This window comes from Pongo abelii, chromosome 21 (genome assembly GCF_028885655.2).
Source record: "Pongo abelii isolate AG06213 chromosome 21, NHGRI_mPonAbe1-v2.0_pri, whole genome shotgun sequence".
NCBI classification, from domain to species: domain Eukaryota; kingdom Metazoa; phylum Chordata; class Mammalia; order Primates; family Hominidae; genus Pongo; species Pongo abelii.
Genome location: NC_072006.2, coordinates 45,696,122 through 45,715,657, shown reverse-complemented (window position 1 = coordinate 45,715,657; position 19,536 = coordinate 45,696,122). Strand labels below are relative to the sequence as shown.

Below are 19,536 nucleotides of genomic sequence, written 5' to 3'. Positions count from 1 at the left end.
TTTCTTTTAACCCATCATCACTTTCCTGGGAAAAGCTTGATTTAAGATCTTAAAAGATGTTTTCTGTAATTTTATGGCTTTATGCCCTAGAATGGCTAGACTGAAGATATACAAATCATCCTTCTGGGACGTTCCAGCCAGGAACCCAGAATACCGAATTTGGCAGTTTCGTTGTTGTGATGAGTGTTCTTTTCATATGGTGTTTTAAGTCTCATATTGTAATAGATCTGAAAAGGTCATTGTGCATACGAACCACTGAGAAATAATGCTGCTCAAGGTTCTAGAAAGAATGTTAAACATTTTGTATTTTTAACTATAAATACCCTATAGAAAGAGATTTCATGGAGATTGGAGCATAGAAGTGTTGATGGTTATCTAGGGTAAAAAGGAATTTATGTTTTCAGTTGAGATTTACGTTCAAAGGATGATCAGTGAAACAGCCTTTTCCAGCTACAAAGGGGAAAGATGGTACAATTTAATAGAGAATAATTATACCTTGATTTTGAATAGTATGTGAAAACATTTTTCCAATAGTAATACTATTTTATCTTCCCACTAATCCAGTGAGATACGTATTTTTAACTCCTATTTTAATATATTTGGAGACTAGGAGGTATTAATTGACTTGCCTAAAGTCAATAGCTGGTAGATATTAGAACCAATTTTAAGACCCCAGACTCTTAGAGCTTTCTGAAAATTGTATGCAGCAACATGTAGGTAGTTTTGCAAAGAAGGTAAATCTGAGGACCAATTTTAGGTATGTTAAATGCAGATCTGAAATTGAATCTGAAAAACTTCTCTGCTCTTGTGACAGACTTGTATCCAGAGCTTAGAAGCCACCACTTTAAATTCTAGCTTTGCAAAATGTTTGTGACCTTTTGACCACTCTGTGGCCTGATGGGAGGCCTTGGTACTCAAAGGTGAACTTTTGAAAGAAGTAGTACCCATTGTAGTATTTCTTATAGAATTGTTTTCTTGGATTCTGTGGTTCCAGCAATTTTCTTTTTTTCTTCATCTTTGTCCCCAGGAGCCTCCAGAAGATGATGCAAACATCATTGAGAAGATCCTGGCATCTAAGACTGTCCAGGAGGTTGGTGGCTTATGTTTCTAGCTTTTATATCATTAGCACAGATTACATCTTCTGTGAAGAGATTTTTGGCTAGAGAACCTAGAATGACCATTATTGGCTGGAGTGAGAGCTAGGCAAGAATATTGTCTGGCTAGCCAACACTTATTTTTACCCCTGTAGAGCATTTTAGGACATAAAACTCTTAATATATCTAGAATGGCTCAAGCTGATGATTTCCTCCATTGTGATCCTAGCAAAAGCCATATATCCCTTAGTTGCTGTAGCCCACCAAAATTTAGCAGAGGGCCAAGAAGAAGAGATGGAAAAAAAGTCCTAATGGAGGCCAGGTTCATTGGCTCACGCCTATAATCCCAACACTTTGAGAGGCCAACATCAGAGGATCACTTGAGCCCAGTAGTTCAAGACCAACCCAGGCAACATAGTGAGACCCTGTCTCTATTTAAAAAAAATATACACACACACACACATACATACATACATACATACACACACACATACACACCCATATGAGTCCTAATGGAAACGTGGGGGTTCTTTTCTTCAGACATCTCAGGGCCATTGTAGGAATCTCCTATAGGAAATTCCTGGAGTGGTAGAGTATGTTGGTGCTGGTGAGAGCATGGCTTCATCTTTACTTCAAGTATTTGTGAAAGTAAACTTCCTTATTTGGAGAGTGAATACTATTGGTGTTTCAGAAGTGAGGCGTTAGGGGGATGCCAGAGATTAATGTAGTCACTTCCACACCAGGCTCTGGTCCTGACATTTCTCAGAGTCCTGGGCCAGTTTGGGTTTATCAGCTGAGTGCCATCCCAACCTAGACCTTGGAAGGACAGCAGGAAGATCAGTTTTTTACCTTGCAGCTGTGTATCCCACCTTTGGAAAACCTGACCCAATAGGTGTCAGGAAAAGGCCTGGGAAAATGAAAATATGCTTTAAGAAATCTTTATGGAAATCAGGCAGAGATGTTGATTACCTGTTTTCTTTTGGCTCAGTAAGGGTGATCTGCCTGGGATCTGGGCTGATAACTGCTTGCTATTTGTTACAGGTTCACCCAGGAGAACCTCCATTCGACTTGGAGCTGTTCTACGTTAAGTATAGAAATTTGTACGTCTATTTAAAGTATTCTCTGTATTTGGGTTTTATATGAATAAAACTTTTTTTCTCTTGTGACTTTATTATCTTCTACATCTTCAGAGTCTTGCCTCTAAGGCATGACCCACAGATCTTGGCTGACTTAAGTTTACCTTAGGCAGTAACGCTCAATTATAGCTGCACACAGAATTATCTGGAGAGCTTTTTTAAACCACTAAAGACCTTGCTCCACCCAAGACCATTGGCTCAGACTCAGTGGGGCCCAAGGATTGTTGTTTTTTTAAAAACTCCTTGGGCAATTCTCATATGCAACCAGGGTAGAGAACCACCCTCCTGTAGCATATGCTCTTTTCCCCTCTTGTATATTTTCGTTTCTGCTACAGACCCACTTTCACTAATGTGTGTTAATGATAACCTGCCCACAGCTGCCCTCCCTCTGTTCTCAGCCGGTTTCTCTAGAAGTTACAGAGAGATCAGTTGCTTGGAATTACTCCATTTTGTTTTGTTTTCTGTTGTTGCCCTTAAGAGGAAGGTCTTTCTAAGCCCAATCTCCAGCAGTTTCACAATAAACCATTTTACTATTTCTGTGTTAGGTGGTCACCGTGTTTATTGAACACCTTAACGCTCGATCGTTTGCTAGTTATGTGCTTGCCTGACAATTTGTATATCTTTGGATAGTTCCTACTTACATTGTAAATGGGCCACAATGGAAGAGCTCGAAAAGGATCCTCGCATCGCGCAGAAGATCAAGCGATTTAGGAATAAACAAGCCCAGATGAAGCACATTTTTACGGAGGTGAAGCAATATTTACTGACTCATTTGACTGCTGCTTTTCTTGCAGCAGTAAATACTGTGTTTACATTTCTAAGTCCAAGTTAAAGTCCTATACAGATCTGTTGCTCAAGTCAAATTGATAAATGTGTGCTGATTTGCAACAAAACTAGTCTAGATTCAAGTCAAAGAAAAGTATCCACCAAAGTTAAGGATCAAACCTTATAAACTGACAACTCATAAGAGCATGCATCTTGGTCTGAATACTAATAAATAGCTAGAGTGAGAGGAATATGCACACAATTCTTTTGTCCCTGCTCCCTCAACCCGCTGCAACCCAAAAAGGACATTTCAGAAGGTCCTAAAGTTTGAATGTAAAAAACAAAACAAATCTAAAAGTGAGAGAAAGTAAACAAATAAATAATTTTATTTATGTAAACTTGGGAATTTCTAAGTATTGTACCTATAGCAAGAGGAAGGACTGATGGATTTTAATATTAAACAAATCTATAAGTGCTATATATCAGAAAATGCCACAAACCTTAACCTTAATGTGTTATTCTTGGAATAAAGACTAAACCCTGCAATATAGCCTACACAACCCTTTGTGTCTGTTTTCTGATCTATTCCCAAAGCAGTGGTTTTTCCTTGGCCGAGAATAGAGGAAACTGTGCTGGGGTATGTAGAAATAATGCAACAAGAGTTCATATTCTTGTGGGAAGGAAAGGCTTTTGAGAAGATTGGAACACATGAAATTAAGGAGGAATAATACTGAAGAGTAGTTCAACACTGCCTTTGGTCTTGACCTATTCAACATATTTGTTAGTAACTTGGGTAAATATTTTTGTGATACAAATAGTAACTTAGTTTTGAGTAGAGCTTTATATCCATTATTTCCAGCTGCTTTATGAGGTAGCTAAAGCACACGTGGAGGAAACTCAGGCTCCAAGAGCCTGCAACTTCCCACATGCACAGAGATAGACTCCTGATGAAATCCTAACTCCTGAACACCCAGGAGACATTCTAACCAGATCCAATACTGAGAGAATAAATGTCAGGATCAGCCTGGGTTTGCCTGGACAGGGTAGGATGAATAAAATGTAGGAATAAATGTAATATCCTACATTGTTCTTGGAATCTTTCTAGTTCTGAAGTGAGGAAGATGACTGGGTAGCAGTTCTAGGGAGAAAACATATTGCCAGTTCAATTAACTACACATTTACTGTGTGTCAGGAGTAGGACATGGCTGTTTAAAAAGTAAACGAATCCTACTAATCCTAGACTGCACCAATAGAACAGTCCTGCTGTACCATGCTCTTTTCATTCCTAAATGCTATGTTCATTTGGGTACCAGGATTCAGTGAGGGACTTTGCAAAACGTGAGGGCAGCTGCAAGAGGACTGTCATGGTGGGAATGGGGCATAGGTGGAGAGCAGACTGCACAGTGGTAAGAGCCTAGGCTCTGCAGTCAAACTGCCCCTCCCAGCCCAGCCTCACACACACCTGGGTGGCCTCAGGCCATGGCATAAGCTCCTTCAAACTCAATATCATAGGAAAAAGGAGAACTGATAGAATCAGCCTCACGGAATACCTGCAAGGATTAGATGATAGTTTTCTTGCCATTTTCAGCTTTATTGGAGTATAATTGTCAAAAATTTATATTTAAGATGTACAACTTGATGTTTTAATGTATGTGTACATTGTGAAATAATCACTATAGTCAAGCTAGTGAGCATATCCATCACCTCACATAAGTAGGGTTTTTTTTCTTTCTTTTTTCCCCCCTAAGGGTGAGAACACTTAAGATTTATCCTCTTAGCAAATTTCAAATATATAATACAATATTTTTAACTGTCATCACCGTGCTATACATTAGGTCTCCAGAACTTATTCATCCTGCGTAACTGAAATTTTATACCCTTTGACCAATGTCTCCCCCATTTACCCCTTCCCTTCATCCCTGGCAACCACCATTTTACTCTCTGCTTCTATGAGTTTGATTATTTTATATTCCACATGTAAGTGAGATCATACAATATTTGTCTTTGTGTGTCAGGCTTATTTTACTTTGTATAACATCCTCCTGGTTCATCCATGTTGTTGCAAATGATGGGATTTCCTTCTTTTTTAAAGCTGAATGATATTCTATTATCTAGATATGTACACCCCACTTTCTTTATCCATTCATCCCTCAATGGACACTTAGGTTGTTTCCATATCTTGACTATTGTGAATAATAAAGGACACAATGTTTATAGCAGTGTTTAGCTCATAGGCACTATTCCATAAATATTAGCTTTTCGTATCATTAAGATGGAAACGGTATATGAAGAACTGTTGAACAAACTGGGTTTTTTTTTTAACCCAGATAGGGAGGGGATTGCTGAAGAGCCTAAAGAGAGAGGAAAGAATCAAATTACTTATTGCTGCTGTAAAGGAAGCAGTTCACGCCAATGAGCAACAAGTTATAAGGAAGGAAGTTAAGTTATAATTTACTAATGATAAAGATCATGATGCTACTACTAAAGAGGTAGAGATAAAGCTGTTTCAACAGTGAATCAGGTCATGAAGGGTAGTAAATTTCTTAATTGGGAATAATTGAATCTGAGAGGCTTGCCAGGGATGTTGTAAAAAGTATCCTGCATTGATTAGATGATGAAACTAGCCCCAAAAGTGCCTTGCAGCCTAAGTGGCAGTAAGAGCTCTTCAGCACTCCTGGAGGAGGCTTCTGGGTAAGAAAGACCTGGGTGAACGGTCCAGTTAACATAGCTCCGTCAACTTGGTCACATTACTTAATATCTCTGAGTCAGTTTCCTAATCTGTAAGGTAATTATAGTACCTACTCCGTAAGGTAGTTTTGGAGCTTAAATGACAGTTCTTAGCATTACTCTGGACATACATTAAGTATTTCCATGTGTTGCTTCTTGTTGTTTTGTAGGTAAACTTTTTTTGAAGCATAGTGTGCATAAAGATAAAAGTGTACATCTCAATGAATTTTTACAATGTAAACACATTTGTGTAACTACTACCTAGATCAACAAATAGAACATTGTCAGCACCCAGGAAGCTTCCCTCATGCCCCCTTCCAATGTTAACTATTGTTGTTATTAAGAAGAAAAAGAAACTGTAATTCCTAGTTGCCAAGGGCTATGTTTGAAATAAGGACCAGTAAGGAAAAGGGTACCCTTCTGCTGATTTTTGTACATTGCTGTAATGACCAACAGGGAATTATTACCTGGCTAGGGTGTAGCCTCTAAGATGGTTGGATCCTTTAAATTTAGTCATGGAGAGCAGGATTTGGAGACAGTGAATAAATGCCTGTGACTTTTATTCTTAAGCCAACCCTTTCTTTTTGTGTTTGTTGATAGGGCCCAGAGTAGGGGTCACTTAGAGATAACACCCTAGGTGTTGGAATTGAGGCAAGGGGACACACTTCCTAACTGTTCTCCTCTGTTTGTGTTAGCCTGATGAAGACTTGTTCAATCCAGACTATGTAGAAGTTGATCGCATCTTGGAGGTGGCCCACACCAAGGATGCAGAAACAGGGGAGGTGGGTATTCGCCTCTCCTAAAGCATCTTCCCTTCTTTCCACATATTTCACTTGTTTTAACATGTGGCCTTTGTCTCAATAGTATTCCTGTCTAGTCATGTAGGGTGGTTTTTCAGAGGTGGGCAGATATGAGTGACTCCTTTAACCTAATAGAACATTAAGTTTCTTTCCTGTTTTCCCACCAGGAGGTAACACATTACCTGGTGAAGTGGTGCTCACTACCATATGAAGAAAGCACATGGGAGCTAGAGGAAGATGTGGATCCTGCAAAAGTTAAAGAATTTGAATCTCTTCAAGTTCTCCCTGAAATTAAGCATGTGGTAAAGTAGTTTTGTCTTTCTCTGACACTTCTCGGAACATGTAATTTTATGAACTTTGCAATCACGGAAGTCCACCTGGCTTGTTCCTAGGTGGTTTGTGTGGTATTTTACCTTTGTTACTTCTCATTGAATCCGAAATTCAGTGTTTTCCACCCCAGATCGAACTTTGCCAGCACCGTGGTCATCTTTAGGTCTCAGGTCTATTTTGATGTATATGACATTTAAGAAGCTTTGATATTGGCTTAGATTTCTTGGTGTGTGGCTGTTATATGGAGTCAGTAAAATAAAATTTGTAAGAAATGGTTGGCGTGCAAGAGAAGCTCAGTAGTATCTTTCCTGTTTCTTATCTCTTCATCAGCTACCTCTTTTCTTTGATTTTCCCTTCTTCACTCAACTGGAATATTAAGTGGAAGAACTGTCCTTTATCTGCAGATCCCTGTGACTCCCACAGAGAGAACATAGGTTTTTGATAAACATTATTGAATCTATTTGTTTTTCTGATTCTGGATTATTACCACTCAACTGCCAAGATCTCCCAGGGCACCTGAGAAGTATATAGATCATCCAACAATTAAAAGGAGGGAGAGCCGGGCGCAGTGGCTCACGCCTGTAATCCCAGCACTTTGGGAGGCCGAGGTGGGCGGATCATGAGGTCAGGAGATCGAGACCATCCTGGCTAAAACGGTGAAACCCCATCTCTACTAAAAATACAAAAAATTAGGCGGGCATGATGGCGGGCGCCTGTAGTCCCAGCTACTCGGGAGGCTGAGGCAGAAGAATGGCGTGAACCCGGGAGGCGGAGCTTGCAGTGAGCCGAGATCGCGCCACTGCACTCCCGCCTGGGCGACAGAGCGAGACTCCGTCTCAAAAAAGAAAAGGAGGGAGAGTTGGAGTTGGGATCAGAGCTTTTATTTATTTTTTTATTTTGAGATGGAGTCTTGGTCTGTTGCTGGGGTGCAGTGGCACAATCTCAGCTCACTGCAACCTCCATCTGCCGAGTTCAAGCAATTCTCCTGCCTTGGCCTCCTGAGTAGCTAGGAATACAAGCGCGTGCCACCACGCCTGGCTAATTTTTGTATGTTTTTAGCAGAGATGGTGTTTCACCATGTTAGGCTTGTCACTCCTGACTTCAGGTGATCTGCCTGTCTTGGCCTCCCAAAATGCTGGGATTACTTTGGTGTGAGCCACAACAACTGGCCCAGAGCTTTATTAAGGTGTAACTAACTTGAAAAGAGAGTCAGTTGTTAAAGAATATGGCTATAGGCTGGAATGATCAGTTTCTGTTTAAAAAAAAAAAAAGTTGCCATTTTTATATGAAAAACTGTTATCCAGTTCCTTATTAATATTATTTGTTGCTTTTACATCACTGGAAAGTTGATACTTGGAACATTAAACTTAGGTCCCTGTAGGAGTCCATTCAAGAGCAGTGTTTTGTGGGTTTTTTTTGGCATATGAAAGGTAGATAGAGGTGTCTTGAGATGCAGAACTGTGATTAGAAACTTACATAGTTCATAGTGTTTTGTTTGCATGGTTGATTATTATTCTTTCAACCCTTTCCCATGTATACTGTTTTCTGCTTTTAATTCAACTTGTCAATCATCTATTAAGCATTTGCTATAGGTTGATTCTTGTGTGAGATATGGTAAGAAACAAGGTACAGGCCCTGCCCTCAGGAGCTCACAGTCTAATGGAAGAAGCATGTGTGTGCATGGATAAATAAATACGGCACCAGGCTAATTGTGGTGTGTGGCGTAATGCAGTGATGGACCAGATAGAGAGCAGGGAGAGTTTCATTCTGAAGCTAATTGTAAGTTATTATCTAGAAGCAATTAGGTTTCCTACCCATTCTCTCAGCCTGACTCCTACTTAGTTCCCCCAACCTGTACATTACTCAGAAGGTAATAACTATAGTTTGAAACCAGCCTTGGGACAGTGAGATTTACCACTGTCCTCATTAGTATCCATGTTATGCTCCTAAAACATCATTCTCTATCTATTATGCTGTTTGCTTTCCTCCCTAGGAGCGGCCTGCTTCAGACTCCTGGCAGAAACTCGAGAAGTCTCGCGAGTATAAGAACAGTAACCAGCTCCGGGAGTACCAGCTGGAGGGGATGAACTGGCTTCTTTTTAACTGGTATAACAGGTAAGGAACCAAAACCAGCCCAGATGTTTGTACCCAGAGGTATATCATTGCCTTAGCCTGGAAAACCTAGAGTCGCAGTAGCAGACTGGTGAGAGGGAGCAGCATGGCCATCAATTTAGGGTGGTAATCTTTGCACATTAATCATCCAAGACTTACTTTATTTTTGTCGGTTGTTTCTCCAACCAAAAGGAATGATCTTTAGACATCATTGACTTTGTGCCTTTTTTGGTTTTTTGGCCAGCCACACCAAAAGGTTGGGCTCAATCTAGATGAAACAAAATCCAGAAGATCCTTTAAAGCTGTTTTCCATTTCTAAATCCTTAACCAAAAATATATATCTATATCTATATATATATATGGGAATATACAGCTATACAAAAACTTTTAAATATTTTAAAACTTCTTGACTCTTTTAAATAACACTTAAGAGTCAAAAAGTTTTAAAAAAATTGAAAGTTCATACAGTAAAAAAGTTACAGTAAGCTAGAGTTAATTTGTTATTGAAGAAAAAATATTTTTAAATAGAGTGTAGCCTTAGTGTACAGTATTTATAATGTCTACAGTGGTGTGCGGTAATGTCCTCGGCCTTCACATCACCCACCACTCACTCACTGACTCACCCAGAGCAACTTCCAGTCCTGTAAGCTCCATTCATGGTAAGTGCCCTACATAGGTATACTTTTTTTGTTTTTGTTTTTTAATGTTTATTTTTTAGTTCTAGGGTACATGTGCCAGATATGCAGGTTTGTTACATAGGTAAATGTGTGCCATGGTGGTTCGCTGCACCTGTCAACCTATCACCTAGGTATACCATTTTATTTTTTTATTTTTTATTTTTGTTGAGACAGAGCCTTGCTCTGTCACCCAGGCTAGAGTGCAATGGTGTGATCTCAGCTCTCTGCAACTTCCGCCTCCTGGGTTCAAACGATTCTTCTGCCTCTGCCTCCCTAGTAGCTAGAATTACAGGTACCTGCCACCTCGCCCTGCTAGTTTTTGTATTTTTAATAGAGATGGGGTTTCACCATGTTGGCCAGGCTGGTCTCGAACTCCTGACCTCAGGTGATCTGCCCGCCTTGGCCTCCCAAAATGTTGGGATTACAGGTGTGAGCCACTGCGCCTGGCCAGGTATACCACTTTTAATCTATATTTTGCTCCATTTTTACTTTGCCTTTTCTGTGTTTAGACGTGTTTAGATACACAGATACTTACTATGGTGTTACAATTGCCTACGGTATTCACTGCAGTGACATGCTGTATAGGCTTATAGCCTAGAAGCCATAGGCTATATACCACGTAGCCTAGGTGTGTAGTAGGCTATACCATCTAGGTTTAGTAGGTATACTCTATGATGTTCCCACAATGACACAGTCACCCAGTGATGCATTTCTCAGAATGTGACCCCATCCTTAAGTGACACATGACTGTATTTTCTCCCAAATTAGCACAGTTCTGTTTTGGAAGTAGGCAAGGTATGAATAATAATAATAACTAACCTCAGTTTAATATGTAAAATGATGATAAAGCCTTCAATGATAATCTTATAGGTAAAGGTCTATTTGTGAAGCATCTTTTCAAGTTATAACCAGCCTCTATAAGTTTCCTATATTGATAATGAATTATCTATATTTCTCACTCTCTGCAGAAAAAACTGTATTTTGGCTGATGAGATGGGCCTAGGGAAAACCATCCAGTCCATCACATTCCTTTCAGAAATATTTCTGAGAGGAATCCACGGCCCTTTTCTCATTATCGCCCCTCTCTCCACCATCACTAACTGGGAGCGGGAGTTCCGGACATGGACAGAGATGAATGCCATTGTGTACCACGGTAGCCAGATCAGCAGGCAGATGATCCAGCAGTATGAAATGGTGTACAGAGATGCCCAGGTGAGCCTCACGTGAAATCAGAGACCCAGGGACTGCCTAAGCTCAGAACAGCCTTTCTGTCACTTATCTTCAGAAGTTCCAGTGCCCTGCATCTTGTGTTAATGTGGAATGACTTTGTAATATGTTTGTCAAGGCTGACTCCTGCTCTCCCTGGTAGCTCATTTTAATTTATGATACAACACAGGATTGTAGGGCATGCTGTCTAAACTCTGAGATATACCTTTTTTAGGACACTGAAAGTTTGACTTACTTGTTGGTTTATGAAGTTACTTTTATATGCAGAAGATTTTATCTGAATTGTTACGTGTTCAGTGAAGAAAGTGAGCAAAAGAATTACTATACAGAGAATGGATTCCCAGCCAGGGAGTTTGGAGAGGAGGTTAACAGATTTGACAGAGAAGGATAAAGAGAAAATAGGTTTCAAATCATTAAAAACACAACAGCAACATTTTCTCTTTTTTTAAGTTTTTTAAGTGCTATCACTTAGCTGAATATAGTTATGTGTTTGTCCTGCACACTGGTTTTTATAATTAAGGTAAAAATTAAACGATTTCAATCAGAGGAAAGCCAGTGGTCTCCCCAGAGGTTTCAAAAACAGCAGAGACACTTGGAAGAAATTTAAGAAGTGTTCTAACATGATGCAGCTCTGCTCTTGAAATGTGATGGCAACACCGAGACAGTCTGGAAAACAAAGCTGTGTCCTGCCTAGTAGCGCTTGTCTTAGGTGAATCAGGATCATTACCTTCAATCTGTGCTACAACTCAAATTATAAGGTGAAATTAAGTCTGAAAAATAGCAGAGAGTTTCCTTTAGGCATTCAAACTATGCATGGTTTACATTGACTCCTGGCTGGGAACTTGTGAACCAACACCTATCTGATTTCCTTATCATGACAGCTAATAAATAAAAATGCTCCCTTGCTGTGCCTTCCATATTGCCCATCCTTCTCACCTTTGTGAGGGCAGATGTTGTCTTGCTTCTGTTTCATTGATGGTGTGAGGCCTTTTGGCTAACTAGCTCGTTCAGTCTTATATTCTCTTTTCTCACATGAGGAAAAGCAGTGCTTGTCTTCTCACCTAGGCCCCAGCATTTGTAGTGCTGCCTCCTGTAATCCAGCAGATATTAGCAGAATTCTATAGCCATGGTGTAAAGCTTTGACTTTGGTTGTGTCATCCTCAGGGAAACCCCCTTTCAGGAGTCTTCAAGTTCCATGTCGTCATCACAACATTTGAAATGATCCTAGCAGACTGCCCAGAGTTGAAGAAGATTCACTGGAGCTGTGTGATAATTGATGAAGCCCACAGACTGAAGAATAGGAACTGCAAACTTCTGGAGGGTCTAAAGCTTATGGCCCTGGTGAGAGTTAGCAGCTCTTTACATAAACACAGGTTCCTTTTGTTCAGCTTGGAGGAAACACTCTTTAGCCATTCTGCATGTAACTTATTTCTGCCTAGTCCTTTTACATTAGATTTTCTTTTTTGGGTCTCTACAACTGCAATAGTATGGGAATTAAGATTTTTTTGTTACAAACTGGGTCAACAATTTGGCCTTTGCCATAGGTTGATTTCCATAGACTTAGGAGGACTCTTAAATACCATGAAATATATGACTTGGAAACGTAAGGTGTTTTGGCTGGTTTCCAGGCCCCTAAATGAACTGGTACCAAAGATGATGCCCTTTTAACGTTACTGCCTTGGCACAGTGCCCAGTATCTGGTGGGGAGGCACTCAATAATATTTAGTGAATGAGTGAAAGTTGCTTTAATTAACACGAACGTGCTGCTGGAATCAGTGATGTGAAAGGAAGGTTGATTCGTTTATTGACTGTACCCCTATGATGGCATATTATCTTTTCATTAAAGCAGATCAGAATTGCCCCAAATTGAGCACTCAATGCCCTGGCTTGATTTTCCCCACAGAAATGCACTATTTTGGTGGCTCAAGCACTGTTCATCATGTGTGTTTAATTTGCGCAGGAACATAAAGTGCTTCTCACTGGAACACCCTTGCAGAACTCTGTGGAGGAGCTCTTCAGTTTGTTAAATTTTCTGGAGCCATCACAATTTCCTTCAGAGACCGCTTTCTTGGAGGAATTTGGAGATCTGAAAACAGAGGAACAGGTAATTAGGGACCCAAAGAATTGAGAAGACAATGTGATCGTTATCTTCATCAAGAAAAGAGCAGGATGCTATGGGGCCAGGATTTAGCAAGTTGTCATGTTCCTGGTAAAATGAGCGTTACCTCCTTTATTTTATGTGTTTGTTTATGTTGAGAAGGGTAAGCTGATAATTAGCAGTTATTATTGCCCCAGAGGATAGATGGGTCCGTACCCAAAATGTCTTATGTGCCCAAAATATTTCATGTTGGTGTATCAGGCCTCCTTGCTTCACTAATTTCACATATTGTGCATTCACTGATTTTGCTTATAGCTCTGGTCTCAGGAGCATGGTGCTTTCTTCTGCTTCCCTCATCCTTCATCCTTTCCCCTTCAAAATCTGCAACTTTTTCCCAGGCCCATCTTCTTGAGTACAATGCAATACACAGGTAGTGAGGAAAAGAAGGCAGTCACATACCTGGAGTAGTTGATAAGTCCACTTTTGTCCAGATCAACTGCATTTCTGCAGTTTTCAAGGTCCAGTTCCAAGTCTACCTTGTTGGACTCAAAGCTAATAAAAAACAACTGATAGTAATAAATACTCTACTAGGGATTATAGAATCTCTACTGGGGATTATAGAAATAACCCAGACAAATGTACGTGCCATAAGAGGAACAAATAGTAGAGTTGGTCCTTCAGAGGAGAGACAGGTCACATCTATTTGAGAATTAGAAAAGACTCTAGGGAGAGAGTACAATTTGAAAATGTGTCTTGAGGGATGGGCAGGTTTTCACAGGTGTAGAGGGAAGAGGTGGTAACCACTCTGCATAGAAAAAAAACCCAGCATAATCAGAGTCATGGTAGTTATTCACTAGTGGGGAAACATCTGATTAAGCTGAAAACAGAGTGGATGAATTGGAAAATATAAGGCCAGAAGGGTTTAGGGTTATATTGTGGGAAGATCTTGAAAGGTAGTTTGAAGAATTCAGTAGGTAACAGAGAAGCCATGCAAGGCCTTATTACAGGAATGACATAATTAGCTCTGCCAAATTAATCCAGCAATGGTGTGTAAGTGGGTTGGGGCAAAGAATGAGGGGAATGAAAAGGTTTGGGAATTTTGCCCACATGTCAAGCATATACTCTGGGGTTCCAATCTCTTTCTTCCTACTTCTGATGCAAGTCAGGCTTGCATCAGAGCAGTGAATAATCAAACTTAATTCCTACATTTGCCCTCTCTATTGATTTTCAAAAGCCAGCTCCAACCTTCTCTCCGTTTTTGGACCATTAGAAATGCATCCTCTTCTCCCATTGCACTTAATTTGTGGTATGCATTTTTTCTTCTTCCTAGACAAAGATCTCCTTGAGGACAAGGCCCACATCTTCTCCCAAGTTGTGTTTGTTGTATTGACCAGCACAATGTCTGGCATATAGTAAACTCTAAATGATTCAAGGTATGAACCAAGAGAAGAGCAAAAGCTGAACCCAGCATGTGGCAGATTGACATTTGTCCCTGTCTTTAACAGTCAGCTAGCTGTGTCTTTTCTCTTTAGGTTCTTATATAGTAATTCCTTACCCATATGGGGGATTCGATTTCTAAGTACCCTTGGTTGGTAAAAATGAAAGTCTCATAAAAAGATTAAGTTTAAGATTGGAGTTAGGTAGGAGAAAACCATAAAAATGACATCAAATATTTTATTTTTTAAATATTTATATATAATTTATTTTTTGGCTTTATTTTTTTAATCGACAAAAATATGTATTTATCATGTACAATATGTTTTGAAATATGTATACATGGTGGAATGGCTAAATAGAGCTAATTAGCACATGCTTTTTGTGAGAACATTCAAAATCCACTCTTAGCAATCTTCAGAAATACTGTACATTGCTATTAACTGTAGTCACCATGTTGTTCAGTAGATCTCTTGAACCTATTCCACCAGTCTAACTAAAATTTTGTATCCTTTAAACAATACCTCCCTACCCGGCCCCACCCCCCAGACCCTGGTAACCACTACTCTAATCTCTGCTCTATGAGATGTCTGTATTTTAAAACACAGTAAATAAAAGTTCTGGAAAGTATCTGTTTCCAAAATAAAGCATGTTCATCATTGTCTAAAATGTGCTTTTGTAAGTAACTCTTCTAAATCACTCTCTGTAAATCACTTTATATTTCTTCAGGAAGCAATCTTGCATCACACAACTTGTTTATGCAGAGTCTACCCCTTTTAAAATTTTTGAACAGCTGTTTCTGACTTGAAACGTGATTTCTTTTGCACTTTGATCTTCCCTTATTTTGTTTTTCCATCAGAGTTAATCTTCCCGGTATCAAGTTTTAGCTCCAGGTTAACTCAGGTACTTTGACTTTGAATCCCTCAGTCTGTCATTGTCTCACTGGGAGGGGCAACAAGTCACCTTGCTGGTGCAGTCAGTTGCATAAAGATCTGCTGTCCAGGCCTGTGCTTTTAGGGGAAGAACAGACAAATTGTAGCAAAGAACACCATCAGACTTAAAGTGCCCCTGATGTGACAGATTCCATGATAGAGTAGATGTCATCTATAACATTAGTTCTTTACATACTGCTACACCCAAGCATGTATGCTGCTATTGTTACTTAAAAGGTATAGGAGGAATTATTTTCCAGATCATCTCTACTTCTTACTCCATTCTCTCAGCATCTAAGTTTCCTTTGTAATATATCACTCATACCTCCTAACATAATTTAAAATATTCTTCAGGTAATTACTGTGCATGTGGTGTGTGTATTAGAGAAAAGAATGACAGAGAGACGTGTTTTCTCCATCCTAGACAATAGGTACTCTTTTCTACCTTTCTCCCTTTTTATCTTCTGAGATTGCCACTAGATTCTGAGTAATTGCTTGTGAATTAAAATCATATCCCTTATTCCCTTTCAGTACTATTATAAACTCTCCATTTTCAGGGATCGATCATAATCTTTTAGTCTACTACCACAGTACTATGCGTAAATGTTCAAGAAATCAGAGTGAAGGTTGGAATACCCCAGTAATCGTTAACTTGGGATTGAGGCAGGTAACTAGGTCTCATTTCCCTGGACAGGTAAAGAAACTGCAGTCTATCCTAAAACCAATGATGCTTCGGCGGCTGAAAGATGATGTGGAAAAGAACCTTGCTCCCAAACAAGAGACGATCATTGAGGTGGAACTGACCAATATTCAGAAAAAGTACTACCGTGCCATCCTCGAGAAGAACTTTTCCTTCCTGACCAAGGGGGCAAATCAGCACAACATGCCCAATCTCATCAACACCATGATGGAGCTGAGGAAGTGCTGTAACCATCCCTACCTGATCAATGGTGAGTCAGGGGCACTAGGAAGTAACTCAGGACTGCCATGACCTCTGCGAGAAGCTAATGATAATCAAATAACTCATGTATTGAATTTTCATTATATGCCAGGATGTATGCATTCTCACCTTTTTACAGAGTATAAAACTGAGATTCACAGAGCTTGATGAATTTGCCTAAGCGGTATAGCTACTAAGGACCAAGAGCCAAGGTTTGAACTTAACTTCTGCCAACACGCTGCCTCACAGCATGTACTCTGCCGGGCAGAAGATGGATATCACTCACCAGTTTGCTGCCCTTTATTTGTTCAAAGTCTGACCCACACTTTCTACTTGGGGACAGGGAAATGTGTTACTTAGTTGAATCAGTGAAAGTGCTGCAATGATTAAAACTCTGCAGACAAATTAACAGTTAACCAAACTAGTTAGAGAAAATGTTGGGAGGATTTTTTTTTTACAATGAAACTTCTGGAGAAATTTTAAAATCAAAATGTGGCTTGGATTATCTTATAGTCTTGTGATGTCAAGAGGTATGAAAGTCCTTCTTGTCTGGGAAGGTTTTTTTACTTGGGTGAGTCGGCTTAGGACTTGGTATCTCAGATCCTCTCTCTACTTGGTGAGACTTCCCAGGAGAGTGGAGCACCTGCGTTCTCTCCTGCTGCCACTGCAGAGCCCTCTGCTGAAGGCACAGACCGAAGAGTGCACCCAGTATCTCCTCACTGGACTGCTGGTCTAGGACCTAAGAATTCACTTCATTTTTCCCAGGATCTGTAAAGCAGAGTACAACCTTTATCCTTATATTCTGTCCGAGGAATAGTTTTGTTCCATTCCTTTTCAGGAGCAGAGGAGAAAATTCTAGAAGATTTCCGAAAAACCCACAGCCCTGATGCCCCTGACTTTCAGCTGCAGGCCATGATTCAGGCAGCAGGGAAGCTTGTGTTGATTGATAAACTACTCCCTAAGCTGATTGCAGGTGGCCACAAAGTACTCATCTTCTCCCAGATGGTGCGCTGCCTCGACATCCTGGAAGATTACCTCATCCAGAGAAGGTGAGACTTGTGTCAAAGCTCTGCATTCAACACTGGGACAGTTCCTTTTCTTTGATTTTTTTTTTGATCCATTCAAAAATTTTGTTTAAACACAAAACATTCAAAAATGGAGGAAAGGAATCTCCTTTTAAAGATAGACTGAAATTCAGAGTTAAGTTTTATGACCAAATGGACCCAAGTTTAACTGTCAAGAGTAAATTTCATGACCTATGATGTAGAGTCCTTGCTTTGCTTAAAAAAAAAAAATTCCACATATTTATTTATATTCACTTTAGTTGGAGGAAACAATTCAAATAGCATTAGAAAGGGCTAAGAAAATAATGTATTTACGTTTTTGTTGGTTAATAATGGTGAAAGAAATATATCCTGGAAATCATCACTATATCAAATTTCTAAAAGAGCATAAACTGGCAACTCACAGAGAAAGAATTTGGGGATATTTTGTGTCCTTTCTCAGCAAGCCCTCTAAGGTTTTATGATGCACTGGCTATGGCATCCCAATTTATTTTCTTGTTCATACTGTTAGAATTCCTTGAATCTAAGTTACATTCTTCATGCAAGTAAAAAGTCTATGGTGCTGTGTGGGTTATTTGGATTCTGTATGGGAACTACATTTGTTACTTCATATGTATTACTTTAGATTTTCAGTCATTGTGACACATCAATGATGTGAAGATGACAAATGAGTTTTTAAAAATTCTTTCTTAATGATAAAAGACTTTCAAGATCATAGAAACTGGTAGCCTACGCATTGCTAAGTCTAAAGAAAATCTTGTTTTCATGGCAAATCTCGGGTGTCTTAACAGATGTTCTTATTCTTTAACATTCTGTTTGCCCTTGTACATTACATGTACTTTATAGCAAGAGGATTAAAAGAAATGACAAATTAAACTATGGGTATACTGACATTTAATGTAACATAAATGATTCTTCAAAGTCTGATTAGACAATAAATTCCTCAGAGCTCTATAGGAGAGATTTCTATGTAAAGGATTCTTGAGACTTGTATTACATGAATAAATCAAAACTTGTAAAGCAGTTTTGTAGCTTTCAATTCACTATAGATTAGGAGCCTATTGCCAGAGCACTTGCTTCTTATATTATCTTACTCTTTAAAATATGTACAACTGTTAGTTTGCAGATTTTTAAAAAAGAACCCCCCAAAATGAGTATAAGTGTATATAACAGACTTTTGGTAAGTATAGAAGTCTTTATTTAGCTCTCTTTTATGCTATTTTCTCTTTATTATTTATTGCTCATTTTGTGTTCAAATTACTTAAGATTGTAGTTTCTCTTGAAAATGTGGAAATATGTAACACTACCACCTGCACAACTCGCCATTCATCTTGGGGTTATCTTCTCAGTCTGTTTTTTCTGCATAAATATGTTTAGCTTTATTGTTTGTTTGAGTTGCAGTGCTGTTCTGTGTTGCACTTTGTAACACTTATTTTTTATTTAATATATAATGAAATTTTTTTCTTTATTTTTCTACAACAAAATTTTAATGATCTATGTGATACTCTTATTTTAAACATTTCCAATTTTTCAGCATTTTAAGGGACTCTATAAATGAATATCCCTTTAAAGTACTTATGTTTTCAGTATTTCATTAGGATAAATGTCAGTGCACATTTTTAAAAACATTTGATACACTCAGTATTTCCAAAATGCCCTCTAGTTAAGAGTGTTTTATTTGTATTCCTTTCCGAAATACCATATGAGAATGCTTTTTTTTTTCCATATTCTGATCAATATTGTTTTTACTTCTTAATCTTTGCTAATCCAGTAATTCAAAATTATTATCTCTTTAATTTGTAATTGTGATTACTAATGAGTATTTTTTCATATTTGTTATTTATATTTCATTTTTGTGGATTGCATATTCATGTTTTTCATGCATTTTCTCTTGGTCTTTGACTTTTTGTTTATAAGAATTTGTTGCAAAAACTTTCCCCAGTGTTGTTTTTGTTCTTTAATTTTATTTATGAGTATTGGTTTTCATTTATTTTATTTTTTGATGTCCTAAATTTTATAATAGTCAAATCTTTGTCTTAAAACAACTTTAAATCCTTTTTTAGGTCTAAACTTAAGCTTAAATTAATGTGCTTTAAAAGGCTTCTGTCTCATCTTAACCGTGAGACCCATATAGATATTCTGAAGTGTATATATATATTTTTTTCTTTCTTTTTTTTTTCTTTTTCTGAGACAATGTCTC

General features: G+C 38.7%; 1 protein-coding gene across 5 annotated transcripts in view; it reads left to right on the top strand.

Moving 5' to 3' along the window:
• The window catches only part of CHD6 (chromodomain helicase DNA binding protein 6), a 223,908-nt gene that overhangs the window by 118,572 nt on the left and 85,800 nt on the right, over positions 1-19,536 (top strand). For all 5 annotated transcript variants that reach the window (XR_008517177.2, XM_054542308.1, XM_024238849.2 and 2 more), the window contains 11 exons: positions 1,028-1,090; positions 2,136-2,194; positions 2,861-2,978; positions 6,418-6,504; positions 6,690-6,824; positions 8,846-8,967; positions 10,610-10,853; positions 12,033-12,209; positions 12,829-12,972; positions 16,027-16,282; positions 17,111-17,321. Coding sequence is in view for 4 of the 5 variants with exons in the window: in XM_054542308.1 (XP_054398283.1) it covers positions 1,028-1,090; positions 2,136-2,194; positions 2,861-2,978; positions 6,418-6,504; positions 6,690-6,824; positions 8,846-8,967; positions 10,610-10,853; positions 12,033-12,209; positions 12,829-12,972; positions 16,027-16,282; positions 17,111-17,321 (1,616 nt within the window). In the remaining variant the exon portion in view is untranslated. The remainder of the gene's footprint in view (positions 1-1,027; positions 1,091-2,135; positions 2,195-2,860; positions 2,979-6,417; positions 6,505-6,689; positions 6,825-8,845; positions 8,968-10,609; positions 10,854-12,032; positions 12,210-12,828; positions 12,973-16,026; positions 16,283-17,110; positions 17,322-19,536) is intronic.